This window comes from Harpia harpyja, chromosome 6 (genome assembly GCF_026419915.1).
Source record: "Harpia harpyja isolate bHarHar1 chromosome 6, bHarHar1 primary haplotype, whole genome shotgun sequence".
NCBI classification, from domain to species: domain Eukaryota; kingdom Metazoa; phylum Chordata; class Aves; order Accipitriformes; family Accipitridae; genus Harpia; species Harpia harpyja.
In genome coordinates, this window is record NC_068945.1 from 14,469,349 (window position 1) to 14,485,534 (window position 16,186).

The 16,186-nt window shown below is 43.8% G+C and overlaps 1 protein-coding gene across 1 annotated transcript in view; it reads right to left on the reverse strand.

The window, feature by feature from the left end:
* The window catches only part of DERA (deoxyribose-phosphate aldolase), a 59,691-nt gene extending 43,726 nt beyond the window's left edge, over positions 1-15,965 (reverse strand). Inside the window, exons 1-3 of the mRNA XM_052789579.1 lie at positions 15,837-15,965; positions 4,139-4,236; positions 488-635 (exon numbers count right to left, since the gene is read on the reverse strand). Of these exons, the coding sequence (XP_052645539.1) occupies positions 488-635; positions 4,139-4,236; positions 15,837-15,867 (277 nt within the window). The 5' untranslated portion in view covers positions 15,868-15,965. The remainder of the gene's footprint in view (positions 1-487; positions 636-4,138; positions 4,237-15,836) is intronic.
* Between the last annotated feature and the right edge of the window lie 221 nt (positions 15,966-16,186).

Consider the following 16,186-nt stretch of genomic DNA (forward strand, 5'->3'; position numbering starts at 1 on the left):
CACAAAAGCCAAAGGAGTCACATGAACACTCCGCCCTTCTCCAATTTACTAGGGACATCAGCAGATTAACAGAATACTCAATTAGTTTCACCTTAGTGCGCTGTTATTAAAAGACATACACTGAGGTTATACACTTGTGGCTTCCACATCAAATTTGCTCATTAGGTATCACAACTTACAGTGTCACCCTGACTCCATGCTTCACTTTGGTTGCCAAACTGAGCATGGATTTTTTTTCTCCACGTATTCTAATATTAACTCAAAGGAATAGATATTTTGCAGTTAGAACGTAAGACAGTTGCTTTGAATAAGACCATCTAGAACCTAGTTTGTTCTCTCAGGACTATTAGTTCTGCGGCACTGTCTACCATAACTGCTTCCATTAAAGGAAGAAGAGGCCATTTTTACACCTTCCTGAAAACTGAAAAAATAATGAGGAAATGTGGACATTTTCTCTACAAAATACACACAATAAAAACTACCATACCTTTATCATGCATGTCCAAGGCTTTCAGCAGATCCTCTCTGATGGGATGCTTTGCTTTAAAACACAGTCTGTGAACATTTGAAGGAGTATCATCGCCTGAAAGAGTAGTAAGGTCTATGCAGGTGACAGCTTTCAGCAGCCAAGCAGCCTACAAAGGGAGTGAAGCAAGGAATAAAGTATTTCAGTTTACACTTCCAAAGCCAAACTGACTTAGAAGATGCAGGAATCAGAAGCCTGGCTCTCACTCTAAGAATGAGGAAATGTACGGGATATAACATGGAGGATATGCAAAGAACAGTTTATGACAGACAGGGTTGGCAGATATTTGTTCATGTCTTGAGCAGTATCTAATGGTACAGAAAGGATTTGGAATCAAAAGTCCGCTCTCAGAATCAAAGGATCAAATTCCAATTTTTGATGCAAAAGCTAACTACCAAATGGGACTCTCTAAGAATCAGACAAACATTTTTACCTGGACAAAAAGCATGTTGCTTCGAATTTAATTCTGTAAGGCAAAGATAAAAGCATCACCTATGTGAGGAACCTCACTGTTATTCTATGCTCCATTCTATACAGTACGTCTGTAATTTTAAGGCTTGTATGCACGAGAAATTATACACATGCTTCAAGACAGCACAGGTCTGCAATTGCCAATAACCAGATGAGTCTACACATCAGCAATCTGCACACTTGCACGTTTGCATGCTTCTCCTGCTGTGAGACTGAAACATGGAATCAGTGGGGGGTAAGAACCCAGACTTCTTAAAACTTAGGGTCTAGACTCCAGATGTTTCCACTTTCTTTTGTGTGAATTGGGAATAAAAAACATCTGTAATTATTTCGTGCAAAAAAACAAAAGCAAGAGCTAAGTGACAAGGCTAAAGCACTCTTTAGATTAATAAGTCTTTTAAAATTCTGTAGCATTTTCATTGGAGAATGGAACAGATGCACAACTAAAACTTTTTTGAGCTTTCTTTCTGAACAAAAATTGAGCTTAAGACATTATTTTGAAATATTTGTTGAAGCTCTTCCAGCAAATTCTCATTTACAGTTACGGCTTCACTAAAAGCTGACATCTCTTAACGGGCACTTGTTCAACAAGGGGAAAGTTTGCGATGGCAAAGTCCATTTGAGTCCATAAAGCCCCTCTGACTGCTCTGCTCTGTGACAGGATTAGTCAGTATAGGCAGCAAAACTTGTTTCTGCATGCAGGTATTACTCTGCAAATCTTAAGTGGCTGGCCAGCCTACAAACCTTTCACACTTCGCTGATGGGAGTCTCCTTTCTGAACTTGCAGTAAGTGTTACGCTGAAAGCTGCTTTGGGGTGACTGAATAGAGTAATGAACCGTTACTGGCCTCTGTTAGTCCAAGCTTGACTGCTTGTTTCTAACCAATTTCTACTTTCACCCTATAATACTTCAAAAGGGGTTTTCACTTTAAATGGTTTTAATTTTCTTTTACTTGGATTTTTTTTACACTTTGTTCAAGGGAATTTTTGTCTCATCTCTTATGACATGAATCATAAAGTCATCAAGACAGATGTAGTCAGGGAGTTCCAAGAACTGGTATGACCTTCATTTTTTTAAAAGGGTTTTTCAAATGTGTATTTGGGGAAATGGGCTTCTGAATTTGAATCTGTGGTGCTACTTACGTTCAAACATGTAAAGGTTCAAAATCACCTCTGTGAAATAAACAGCACGTGACTATCCTGCACTGACAGTATTCAAATACAGGGGAGATGCTTCTGGCATTCTTCAAAGTAAAACCTTACTCAAGTAGCTCAGTACCAGTGTTAACAACACAGGAGAGTGAAGAAGTGTTAGTAATAATTAAACATTTGTCCTACAGCCATGTTGAGGAAGTGACACTAAATCCCTTTCTTCCCAATGATTCTTTGTAATCAAAGCCTGTGGCGCTCTCTGTCTTTGTTCTTTATATAGTAACTTTGGTCAAATCAGAAGACTTACTTTTTACATTACTGCACCTGCAGGATCTGAACACAGCCAAGGTTATGGAATACCCTTTGGATTTTCTCACTGACACTATTTCCCAACCCAGTGCCACCAGACTGCTAAACTTGGTATCAAGTGACTTTTTATGCATAAGGAACTCTTGAGAAATGCTGAGCTGGTATCTAACTTACCTCAGTTTATGTCCATTTTTTATTTAATCATAACATTCAAAGCACAAACTTTCAGGTTCATGTAACGGGCAGGAAGTTTTTTTCTATCACCTTCCAGTAGGATCTTACAGCTACATCAAATTATCTCCAAACTGTCATCCGCAAGATCTGTGCTCATTGTGAACGCAGCTTCAGCCACCCCAGAACGGCTGCCTGACGTACTATGCTGAGGATGCCGACTATTTTGAACAGCTTTTTAAGAATTAAGTATAATTAAACGATTCTTGCTCTGTTCTATTATGTTGCACTGTTAAGACTGATCCTTCATTGCCTCCTTCCTCCTGCTTCCAGGTTTCCAGTTACTGTTGCAAGTAAGTGACTTGTTTGTGCAGAGGGGAGGAATCACACACATTTGCTTGCAGAACAGCAGTTTGTTGAATGAAGAATCAATTTGTCCTTTGGAGGCTGGTTACAACCCCACGGCTGAGAGCTCACTGGGAGCTCCAGGTCTGCAGCATGGCATCGCTCAGACCTTGCCCTTGGCTGAATTCTGCCAAAGCACTTGTGGCATCCTGCGGCCAGCTCTGCTTGCTATTCCCCTCTCAGTGCTTCCCATCCTGCCACTGAGGCGGCAGAAGCCAGCACGTGGCCGTGCCTCACCTGCTCTGCTTTGCAGAATGCATTAGCTTACGTTGCTGACCTGATGGCTTCGCACTACGATTGTCACATACAAACTGGAGAAACCAAAATGCACACCAGGCCAGTATCTGTCAATTCTGCAAGGAGGGCAGTAACAGCAGAGGTTGAAGGTAACCGCTAAGACACTCTAAACATGTGTGTTCAACGAATACAAATCAGTCTTGAAGAAAAGTTCATTTGCACCACTGGCTTTAGCGATGGCTTACGTGAACCTACTTTATATTAAGATGGACAATAACTGATCATTTACCTTATCTCAGGAGCTGAGAAGTCAGTCCCCTTAACATTAGTGGGCTCGCTCTTCTTTTTTTTTCCTTCTTTTTTTTTTTCCTTTCTCCCCCCGAGTGCCATAGCCAGTCAGAATTTTTGAGTTTTAGGTAAGAACTAGTTAAGCAAAGAAATCACACATGTTGGGGATGTTTAAGTAAAGAAAAATCATCCAGGTAGGTCAAACTTGACAGGGACCGTGATCATATCTTACAGCTTTAAAATTAAAAAATAAGAAGGCAGCATGCAGAGAAGTCTGTCTGGAAAACAGAATAAATGTGGTGGGATAGTAATATACAATTTAATCCACTCATGAATAAAGATGACTTAAATTCATTTGCGGTTTTGCCACTCATGAGTTATAAGGTTTTTAACTTGTTTGGATAAATGCGTCACCTTATTCCATCCCATCATCATCAAATACAAATTATTAAAATAAGACTTGGACAAGCACATCTTTTAAGTTTACATGTATCTTGAAAAAAATTCAATATTGCAGCCTGGAGAGGGAGAGTGACTGCTTTAAAAATACAGGAACAGAATACATAAAAAGAGCACTTACTTGCCAATTACCTTTCACAGTTCTCCATTTTTTAATTTGTTCTGCATGCCTCACAACTGCAGGTCGATTCACATGCACTTTTGAGATCCAGCCAAGCTCTGGGGTGGGAAAAGAAAAAAAAAAGCCTCATCTATTTCTGCGTTCTTTTAATATATGGTACGAGACTTCAGAAGAAAGTTGTAGCTTAGTTTGGAACCTCTGAAGAGCATGTTACGCTTTCATATCCTCTTAAGGGCTTGCGTACTTATCACCAGTCCAAAATACCATAATAGCATTCAATTCTGTTAGGGTATGATCTGTGAACTCAATGTTTCACACAACATGTTTTGTTTGCCATTACAACTGAAATAACTTACTGCTGCTGAAAGACATTATGTTGCCAGTCCTGGACTATGAAGTTTATTATACATGTAGCATATAAAACCCCACCACAAACAGCCTTCTGCCACTGCTTGCTGATTTACTTCTTGATTCCAGAATACGGTAACATTTATTCAGTCCTTTGCTTGTCTGCTGGCACCCAAGATACAACAGCATTTTTTGTGTGCATGAACCTTTGTTTACAGGAACTGTACCTCACACAGCCACCAAAACCACTGCACAGACCCTTGCATAACAAAGCATTTGAGTTGTTATAGTAGAGCTAATTTTACTGAATTTGCTGCTAGGGCCTAACTAACTGCAAGTTTCCAAAAGCACTGAATTCCTGGGCAACATACCTGCCTGGAAGCTGCCTCAATGTGTGCCTGTCTGAGAAGTGCTCACCTTGCCAAGCACTCCGGAGGACTCAGGGAAACATCTTCAACATGTAAATTCCTTCAGACACCCACTGCAGACAGCCTGGCTCACAATTCCAATGAGTTTCAGTATCCATAAACAATAACCAGACCCAAAGTAAAGCAGATGCTCAACATTTACTAAAATAATGAAACTAAGAACAGAAGCACCAAAAATTGGACAATGCTTAATGAAGCGTAACTGACTGATAAAGGAGAATTGAGGGTTCAGGCTCTTGAACCTTGACATTTCTGCTTAGTATGATAAACCAGAAGTGTAATTTTGAATGTTAATAAACACAAGCTGCTCACAGAAATACACAGGAAAAAGAAATCAGAATATCTTTAAAATCTCTCATATCCCAAAACATAAATAATTCTTCTAAATACTAGTCATATAAGCAATCCATGAAAATACTCTGAAAACAACATCAACAATCATTAACCACCATCAGCAAATCACCACCATCAATCATGAATATCATCATCAGTTAAGGTCAGTATACGAGCATGGGCTTAGATATTAAGAGATAATAATTCTGGGTGACTTAATTTATTAAGAGCATCTCATCTCTATGAGTCTTCTTCACTACTGTATTAAACTTGCATTTCCCTCAAGCACATTGATTAAAAAAGGTTTAAATCTTTTTAAAAAGCTGATAGCCAAAATTACTAATTTTGTACAGAAATCTTATCCTCAATTTTTTTTCTTCCTACTTTATAGTTTTAATAGCCAAAAAAAAGTGCAGAGCTAAAGTATGTGTAAATACAAGCTTGTTTTCCTAATTAGACTTACAAAAAGCTCTGGAGAAACCAATTTAGGGTAAAGATGACTCAGTGGAAATGCAGGACAAATGCATGAAACACAGCTAAACAAAACCTTGTTCTGAGCACAGTAAGTCACCTTGCTACCAATTCCCTATTACCACATACAAGTAATTAAATGAGCGGTACCTACAAGGTCAAAATGTTGGCCAAAAGCAAAAAAGTAAATCAAAGAAGGAATTTCAAAGGAATCCTAAGGAATTTAAGGATTTTGCATCAGTCTCACTGTATGGTGACAAAGAAAAGGAGGAACTTGCGAAGTTGCAAACCAGTCAAACAACAAACCCTCATTACTTCTCTCCACTTTCCAAGCCACGGGCTTATTCACTCTGCCCCAAAAGCAAGAAGCTCAGCTGACACGTAGAAAGCAGGTAAGAAAAGCTATTGCTACAAAACTTATGGCTAGCACTTTCCTTCTTTTTGAATATCAATAAATGCAAACCCTACAAATGCAGACAGTTGAAATATAAGCTAGTGAAACATCTACATCCTGTGCAGTTGCTCTAAGGTCAAGGCTCCTACGTGATCAGCAGAGAGCATACATCACTTCCCATGGGGCCACTATAGGCAATATTTGACAAAGTCCACAGGGGAGGAAAATACAAATAAATAAATGAAGGAAACACAAACTCTGTATTGTGATTCTCCTACTATGTGCCAAGTGCTTAGGTAGAATCATTTAATCACAATCCAATTTATCAAGATAACTTTTGAACCCTACTGGGTGCACGGTGACCTTTCAGCCCCTTTAGAAAATGTGATAAAATCAAAAAAAGCAGTTTAGATGAGGAACTCGGCTTCTTGCTCTGTAATAAGGATCCTTTCAGTTACTCTAATCTAACCTATTCTTTCTACATTATGAAAGACAATCAAGAAATCCAACTAAATAATTAATTTATAAAAACTACAGCCTTCTATAGAAGAGTTTGGAAGAATTTGAAGACAGTGTCCAGTCTGTTAGATATGGAAAATTCAGGTTTCAGATGAAAATTTAAGTGAAAGAACAGAAACTGCCCCCATGAATAAGTTAACTCTTCATTACTTATTATTTGTAGAGGATTCAGCCTGATTCATCTTGTGCTAGACTTTGGCAAAAACATAGAATCATAGAATCATAGAATCATAGAATCATAGAATCATTTCGGTTGGAAAAGACCTTCAAGATCATCGAGTCCAACCATTAACCATGCCCCCTAAACCATGCCCTGGAGTACCCCGTCCACTCGCTTTTTGAATACCTCCAGGGATGGTGACTCAACCACTTCCCTGGGCAGCCCATTCCAATGTTTGACAACCCTCTCAGTAAAAAAATTTTTCCTAATATCTAACCTAAATCTCCCTTGCCTCACCTTGAGGCCGTTTCCTCTTGTCCTATCTCCAGACACCTGACAGAAGAGACCAACACCCACCTCACTACAACCCCCTTTCAGGTAGCTGTAGAGAGCGATAAGGTCTCCCCTCAGCCTCCTCTTCTCTAGACTGAACAACCCCAGATCCTTCAGCCGCTCCTCATAAGACTTGTGCTCAAGGCCCCTCACCAACTTGGTTGCCCTTCTCTGGACACGCTCCAGCAGCTCAATGTCTTTCCTGTAGTGAGGGGCCCAAAACTGAACACAGGACTCGAGGTGCGGCCTCACCAGTGCCGAGTACAGGGGAACAACCACCTCCCTGCTCCTGCTGGCCACACTGTTCCTGATACAGGCCAGGATGCGATTGGCCTTCTTGGCCACCTGGGCACACTGCTGGCTCATGTTCAGCCGGCTGTCAACCAGCACCCCCAGGTCTTTCTCTGCCGGGCAGCTTTCCAGCCACTCTTCCCCAAGCCTGTAGCGCTGCATGGGGTTGCCGTGACCGAAGTGCAGGACCCGGCACTTGGCCTTGTTAAACTTCATACGATTGGCCTCAGCCCATCGATCCAGCCTGTCCAGATCTCTTTGTAGAGCCTCCCTACCCTCAAGCAGATCGACCCTGCCTCCCAACTTGGTGTCGTCTGCAAACTTGCTGAGGGTGCACTCAATCCCCTCATCCAAATCATCAATAAAGATATTAAACAGAACAGGGCCCAACACCGAGCCCTGGGGAACACCACTCGTGACCCGCCGCCAACTGGATTTCACCCCATTCACCACGACCCTCTGGGCTCGGCCATCCAGCCAGTTTTTCACCCAGTGAATAGTGCACTTATCCAGGCCACGAGACGCCAGCTTCTCAAGGAGTATGCCATGAGAGACAGTGTCAAAGGCCTTGCTGAAGTCTAGGAAAATAACACCGACAGCCTTTCCCTCATCCACTAGGCGGGTCACCTGGTCATAGAAGGAGATCAGGTTGGTCAAGCAGGACCTGCCTTTCGTAAACCCATGCTGACTGGGCCTGATCCCCCTCTTATCCTGGACTTGCCATGTGAGTGCTTTCAAAACAAACCGTTCCATAATCTTTCCCGGTACCGAGGTCAGGCTGACAGGCCTGTAGTTCCCCGGATCCTCCCTCCGACCCTTCTTATAAATGGGAGTCACATTGGCAAGCCTCCAGTCCTCTGGGACCTCCCCTGTTGACCAGGAACGCTGATAGATGATAGAGAGTGGCTTGGCAAGGACCTCTGCCAGTTCCCTCAGTACTCTTGGATGGATCCCATCAGGTCCTATAGATTTGTGAGTGTCCAGATGGCGTAGCAGGTCCCTAACTAATTCCTCCTGGATTAAGGGGGGTATGTTATGCTCTTCATCCTTACCTTCCAGCTCATGGGGTGGAGTACCCTGAGGATGACTGGACTCACTATTAAAGACTGAGGCAAAGAAGGCACTAAGTACCTTGGCCTTTTCCTCATCACTGGTTGCTACGTTCCCTTCTGTATCCATTAAAGGAAAGATATTCTCCTTGGGATTCTTTTTACTGTTAACATATTTGTAAAAACATTTTTTGTTGTCCCTTACGATAGTGGCCAGATTTAGTTCTAGCTGAGCTTTCGCCTTTCTAATTTTCTCTCTGTATGATCTAACAAGATCCCTGTACTCCTCCCAAGTACATACATACAACTATCTTATCCCAACTTACATACAACATACATACATACATACAACTATCTTATCTGCCCCTACGTGACTTTTAAGCATAGCTTCTCAGAAGGTCTGAGTAATCTTTTCAGGAAATAGGGCACTGCATGCTAGATTAGCTTAAAGGAAATAGTCAAGTATAATACCATTTGGGGAAAAAAAAAGAAAAAGAAAAAAGAAAGAACAAAGTAAATTCATAATCAATGGGAGAAAAGATGGGGAAGAACAGTGGAAGTGAAATAAGCTACTACGTTTGCTTTGCCCAAAGTCACCTGTGAAAGTTACCATATATCAGCTGATCAGCAATAGCTGATTGCATGTTCTTTGCAAATACGATGAAATTCATTGGCTTAAGCCCTTTTCACTGTGTAACACATTTTACCTTTTGTTTTCAATAACTCAAGACTAGTCATGAAGGTAGCCGACATGGCAACTCAGTAAGGTGTAATAACTAATTTTTTTGCCTGAGACGCAAGTTTCCTTGAAAGACCATGGAATTTGGATCTTCAAGTGTTTTTTCAAATGTGGGATATTGAACCACTGTGCACAGCACAGGCAGAAAACTTTAAAAAAAAAAACAAAATAATTTAAAGAAAAATCAGAACTCCATCCTGTCTGTAAAACTCAGTGTGAAACATTATGCAGTTTACTAAAGGAAATAAAATGGTGTAATAAAAAAAATGCACGGTGAGGAAGGACAAAGGTTCTGGTAATATGCAGCAGCAGATGGAGACTTCTATCTAACACAGACCTTTTATTCAAGCCCACTTCTCCATTAATTAAAGCAGTGGGCAAGTGAAAACAAATACATCTCAGCACAATTGTCTCTAAATAGACTTTCAAAGTTTGCCATGTGAGGTCTCACCAAATCTTTAAATGTAAGTGTCTCTGTTCAGAAAAATCACTCACAATTCCAGCTCTTTTTTTTTTTTTTTGCATTAAAAATCAGAATAAAACCATTATTTGAAATAGAACTGACTGCCTTTGGATTCTCCCCTTCCCCCACTCCCTCAAGCTTTATGATTTAGTATCTGGCTAAGGAAAACTATATTTAATTAGGCTCATTAACCTTGCAGTGTGAACACGTCTTTTTTTTTTTTTTTAAATAAGTCATCTGCTAGTCATCTGCACAGTCATGTGGCTTCATGGATAAAAGTAATTAAAGCAGTTACACTATAGCTAATTAGCCAATATTCTGTAATCACTCTTCAAGTTTACTTTTTTCTCTGAAGACATTTGAAAAAATCATACTCGAAATCTTAACAGGAAATTCATCTCCTCTCTTTGAAGAACATGAATCCAAAAATACCAAGCATTTCCTCAGAAAACAATAAATAAAACCACTTCATTAGTATAATTACATAAATATCTAAGATACCTAACACATTCCTCATAAAACAGACTAAGCTTTTCAGAAGCTTTAAAACCAATGTGTAGATGGCATCCCTTCAGATGGTGAAACAGAAAGCTCAAGAACGCCTGAGGCTGTAGTTTCACAAGCATTTTAAGGCAGCACTGTCCCCAAAAGAAGCTGCCCCCCTAACTGCTTATTTTGTCCTCTGTGCCAGAAAGAGCATGTGTGCTCCTGCTCTTACCATGAACACATGATAAAATGGGTAAGAAAAGTGATGAAAGCTGTTATTTCTGGAGAAGCGAGTGAAACCGTGCCCTGAACCTTTAGTGGAGAAATGAGCTGGACACAGGCTGACCCCAGCTGGCCATGCATAGCCAAGCAAAGCCACTGAAGAGAGAGAAAAGGCCTCAGGATCAGGTCTTGTTACAGTTGTCATGATATGTAAACTGTTTAAAGGTTTGGGGGTTATTCAGTTTCTTAGAGACAGAAGCTGTAGTTATTTTCCCATAGTGACTCTTGCTATGAACCTATTTTATTTTCAGATGGGTCCTCCTTACATGAGAGACGTTCAGTCTCCAAGTCATCACCATTCAGATACTCAAAGCAGGACACCAAGGCAGGACACCAAGGCATGAGCCCTGAACTAGAAATCAGCTCTATTATCTTGTGACATTACTGAAATCGCACAACGTTGCCCATGGATCACATGAAATGGATCACGGTATCCTCCAAAGCACTTTGAAAACCGCTAACAAGCCTTTCCTCAGAAAGTGAGCTGCAGAACAACAGGAGCTTGGTTTCCTGCAGCTCCAAAGTCCTCTGCTGTTCCCTCTCTTCTTCCCTGGCTCCAGAGACCTCTCCTCACCCCAATAACCCAGCTGTCCTGTTATGGTCCATGGAGTAAAACATGACGTTGTTACATGTATAAAGCCCCCCCCAAAAGATGCAATGAAAAGTCATGTAATTGCTGAACTGTGCCTGCATTACCCTCAACCGGGGGACTAATTTGGTCATTCCACCCAGGGACTTACTTCTGAGACATCTATCTGTTCTTCAAATGTGATTAAAATTATCCAGCAGATTCAAAAGGCATTAGAAAGGAACAGTGAAGAAACAGAGCCACAGTACAGGCTAAAACCAGCTATTAATATATTAGAACAGAATTATGCCGTCTTGAAAAGGGATGCAACACTTCATTATCTAAATGCCACTTACCAACAGGCTAGCTCTCACATGTAAATGGCTCAGAAATACCAACTATAATTAAAAATATCAATTGAAACATAATGAATGTATTTCTGGCCCTTCAACTAGAGGCTGAGCAACACAGATAGATTACTTTTTTTTTAGAATCCAAGAACATACTTCGCAAAACAACTGTAACTATTCATTACTCAGAATACATACACGTGTATATATATATACACACATACATAAACACACACAAGTAAAAAACCATATAATTTAAGAATAATTTGGGTTGGAAAATCTCTGAAGGCCATTTGTTCAACCTCCTATGCAAAGTAGGGTCAGCTATGAGCTCAGACCAGGCTGCTAAGGGCTTTACTCAGTTGGGTTTTGAGAGTCCCCAAGGATGGAGACTACACAGCCTCTCTAGGCAACCTGCCCCACCACCTGACTGTCCTGGCATGAAAACGTTTTTCCTATATCCTACATCTGAACTTCTCTGTTTCAAGACAAGCCTGTTGTCTCGCTTCATCCCATCATGCAATGCTATGAAGAGCCTGCCTCTGCTTTCTTAATACACTCCCTGTACAGATGAGCAGGCTGCTGTTAGGACCCCCGGAGCCACCTGCTCTCCAGGCTGAACCGGCCCAGCTCCCTCAGCCTCTCCTCACGGGGCAGGTGCTCCAGCCCCGGACCGTCGTGGCGGCCCTCTGCTGAACTCGCGACAGTTTATCCGTCTTTCTTCCATCGGGGAGCAACGGAACTGGACGCGGTCTTCCAGGCAGGATCTCAGAAGCGCTGAGCAGAGGGGACGATCCCTCTCCTCCCGCGAATGGAGCTGCTGGCCACGTCCCCCTCGGTATGTCGTCCCCTCGGTACGTCGTCCCCTCGGTACGTCGTCCCCCTCGGTACGTCCCGGGCGGCCGCCGGCCGTCTCTGCTGCCAGGGCACTGCTGGCTCGTGCCCAGCTCGCTGCCCACCAGGCCCCGGGGCCTTTCGGCAGAGCTGCTCCCCAGGCAGGCGGGCAGGCAGGCCGGCCCCAGCCCGTGTGGCTGCCGGGGCTCGTCCTCCCCGGGGCAGGGCTCTGCCTTCGGCCCTGCTCAGTGTCACTGGGCTCCTGTGGACCCATTTCCTCAGCCAGTTTGTGTCCCTTTGTGTCCCTCTGATCTGGCTAATTTAGTGGCATCTGCAAACTTTATGAGCAAGCAGTCCATCGCCTCTTCCAGGTCACTGAAAAAAAAAGTTAAACAGGATGGGTCCCAAGCTAGACCCCTTCATTACTGCACTTGGTACCAGCCTCACAGTATTATCAACTGTGTTATCTGCTGGTTTTAAACATCCTACTTGCCATTTTCTGGGTCTACTCAAGGTTACTGAATGTCTGTCTTTCTGCATGACTTCTGAAGTTGTTGCATCAAAATTCCATCTGCAGGGAGCAGAAAACCCACATGGCAGACGTCTGCATCCCCACAGTTAAACCAAAGGAGTATGCTACCAGCTTACACTACAGAACAGATGCTCACTGATGTGCTTTGCTATTTTTTTGTGAAGTGGCATCTGATGCTTTTCTGAAAAGTGACAAAACATGAAGCACCTGGTCCATTATACTCTAGCATCCTTAGGAGCAGAGCAGGAGAGGCAGACTCCTTTCAGCCCCTGCAGTCAGTGTGGTGAACCCTAATACCCAAGAATGACTCTGCAAACAGTCCCAGTGGAATGACAAGCTTGTAAAATTCCCTACCCACCTTCTTTACACAACTCTCTGATGGCAAATGTATCAGTGTATTAGACTAGTGACCCTCTGACTAGTTCATGCAAATCAGTGTCTTTTATCTGTGTTACATGTACCTGTTTTTTATTCCAAGTAAACACTTTGTTCTTCTACTAAGGAACAGTGATAAGAAGGAAGACAGACAGAATGAATTAAAGGCTTTTACAAAAATGTATTTATTTTACCAAAAAAAAAAAAAAATCACATGGGAAAGCATTATATGCCATGATTTGAGAAGAGTTTGGCTTGTCATTGATAAACAAATAGATGCTCTCTAATGGCAGCATCAGAAATTTACTCCTTAAATAATGACATTAGGTAGCAAGCACAGAAATAGGGAAAAAGGACTCAAATAATATATTTTTAAGTAAAATATATTTTACCACTAGGTGTCCCTGTTAGAAAACTGTAATCCTACAGAATGCTCTGTGAGATACTGGGCAAATAATCTGAATTACTGTTAAAGCGGCTGGCACAAGCTGGCAAAACCTTCAAAAGCCAAAGCACCTAAGTCACAGAAGCAGTGTGTACTGTTAGCGACCATGAAAGATAAAGGCAAGGGTTTAACGTCCTTTTTGAGTACTGCTACCAGCTAAAATGCAGCAACTGACTTAAATATGGCACTTAAAGTACTTCAGATGTGTATTTAGTGGGAAAAAATGGCAGAGAGATTCAGTTCTCCCTTTAAAGCAGCCAGCGTAAGGCAGCTGTTAGAAACAGCCACAGCGGGTATGCTGCTGCTTAATACAAATACGGTCGTGGCCACACCATTCCCCTACTATGCCTGCCCTGCACAGTTAATCCAGCTCATTTTGACCGCAACTGATTTAAACAAAGGTCACTGGGAACGGATGGCAACAAGTACCTGCGGATAAGCTGAGGGCAGTGGCCCTTCCAGGTAAATCAGTTGCAGCTGGAAGAGGCCACATGGTGCAACCCTGAAGACATCCATCCCTCTGTGCTCTCCATCAATAATTTTGAGCACTAGTTGACTCTGCCCCTCCAGCAGGGGAGGGCTACTTACGGGAGGAAAAAGAGTCATAGAAAATACCTGGAACATACTCGAAGATTGTTTCAGTGGGTGCAAAAAACCAATGATTATGTTGTGCTGGTCAGCTACACATTGAATAATTTTCCCTTGACTATGGTTGTGCAGCAAGATCCAGCCAAATGTTAGTGAGGTTGCCTGTCTCTTCCAATAATTTGCCACTCAGCAGCATGGCCTTCCTTACATGTAAGCCTGTCTGTCAGAGGATTACTGATAGGAACTGAACTGACTTCACATTCAAAGGTTCTGGACTCCCCACACATACTGACAATTAATTGTAAGATTAAATTGACAGTAAGAAAAAACACACACCTCATTTAAAGTAACTGGAGTGCATTTGCAAACTTCCATGCTAGCTTTATTTCCAACAGCCACTCTAGTTTTGCCACTATATTATTAACATGTTTGTTTCAGCAAAAAGATGCTGTTCAGATGGCTACAGTTGAAACTCACCTGTCCCTGTGAGCAGCCCACAGATAAGCACATCAGCGAGCAACTTGAGCACCCAACTTTAGGAGTTACATGTCGGTCATTTCAAAGAATGAGTCAACTTTCAGTTGCCCACAGGCTTAATCATTTAAACTACACATTAGCTCTGTAAAAATGCCCATACTTATGCTAGAGCCAGGAGCATGGCCTCCTGAACTCTGCTCATGCTAACTTTGAGATCTCCCTGTTCCACACCAGCTGTCCTTTGCTTCCCATCTTCCGTGACACCACCCCTGTATTTCCTCCACTTAATTGTCCATCTACTCCTATTGACCTAATTATCACACCTTAGAGGCAGACTGTAGGAAGGGTAATCACCTGAATTAATTCTGCCACTGCAGTTGGGGTCTGCTGGGTGAAAAAGTCAGAAAGCTGTAGCCATTTCTCCATCCCCACCCCCAGCAATCAGCAGAAGAGGGGCTCCGGCTGGGAAATGACAGAGAAACCCTTTCTTGGCTGCTCTCTGCCTTACCTGAGGCACAGCCACCTTTCAGGCCTGGAGACCACCTGCAAACACCTGGAAAATCCTTATCAGTCTTCAGAGAGCAAGCAATGAGGAGAACGATAAGGAGAGGTAAAGTCCTGAGTTTACAAATTAGAATCCAACTAGTAAAAAATGGTTTGAACCTCTTGGGGAGAAAGGAGGGGGGGGGAGATTTACTCTGTGAGAACCAGAAAGGTGCACAAGAGGGTACCGGGCCCTGCTCTGTGACAGGACTGGGGCTGCCGAGTCCTGCCGCGCCGCCGGCCTGTGAGCTGTCGCCCTGCTCGGGCCACGCACGATGGGCAAACCTCAACTTCTGTTTAACCCGAGCACCAAAGGGAAAATAAGCCTCCCACAGGCCTCCCGGTTGAAGACAGCCCGAACAATATGTCAGGAGTGTATGTTAAAGGATCTAAAGGAATCGTGAATCTGTTCCGGCTTTTCAGAAGAACACGGTTTTGCAGCGGCCTGGTGCGTGCGCACCGCGGCGGGTCAGCCGGGGGTGGGGGAGAGGCGCGGGCAGGCGGGCGGGAGGCCGGCCCCGCGGCCGGGAGTCACCCGGCGCCTCACCCGACCGGGCGCCCACCGGCACTTTCCCGCCCGTTGCCAGGGCGGCCCCTGCCCGAGCAGCGCTGCCCGGTTTGCCGCCTCGGGAACCCCTCACGCCACGGCTCCGCAGCTAACGGCCCGCCCCGTAGGCCGCTGCCCCTTACCCAGCTCGGTGCCCGGGTTTCGTCCCGCCATGGCCCGCGCCGCCGGCGGCTCGCTGCCCGTGCCGGCGGGGCGGGCAGACTTCGGCCTCGCCGGTCCCGCCCCGCGCGGGCAGGAAGCGGCGGTGGCGGCGGGCGGGCTCGGCGGGCCTGCTGCGGGCCGCGGTGTTCCCCGCCGCCACCGCGCGAGTGCCGAGCCCGCCGCACCGGAGCTGTCGGTAAGGAGGCAGCCGAGGCCTACCCCCATCCCTCAACCCCGCAGGGTGAGACCTCCGCCCTTCTGCGAGGGGGGTGCTAGGAGATTCTGTTCCTTTCGTCATAAATACACCGAACGGGCCATCTTGGTGATGGCG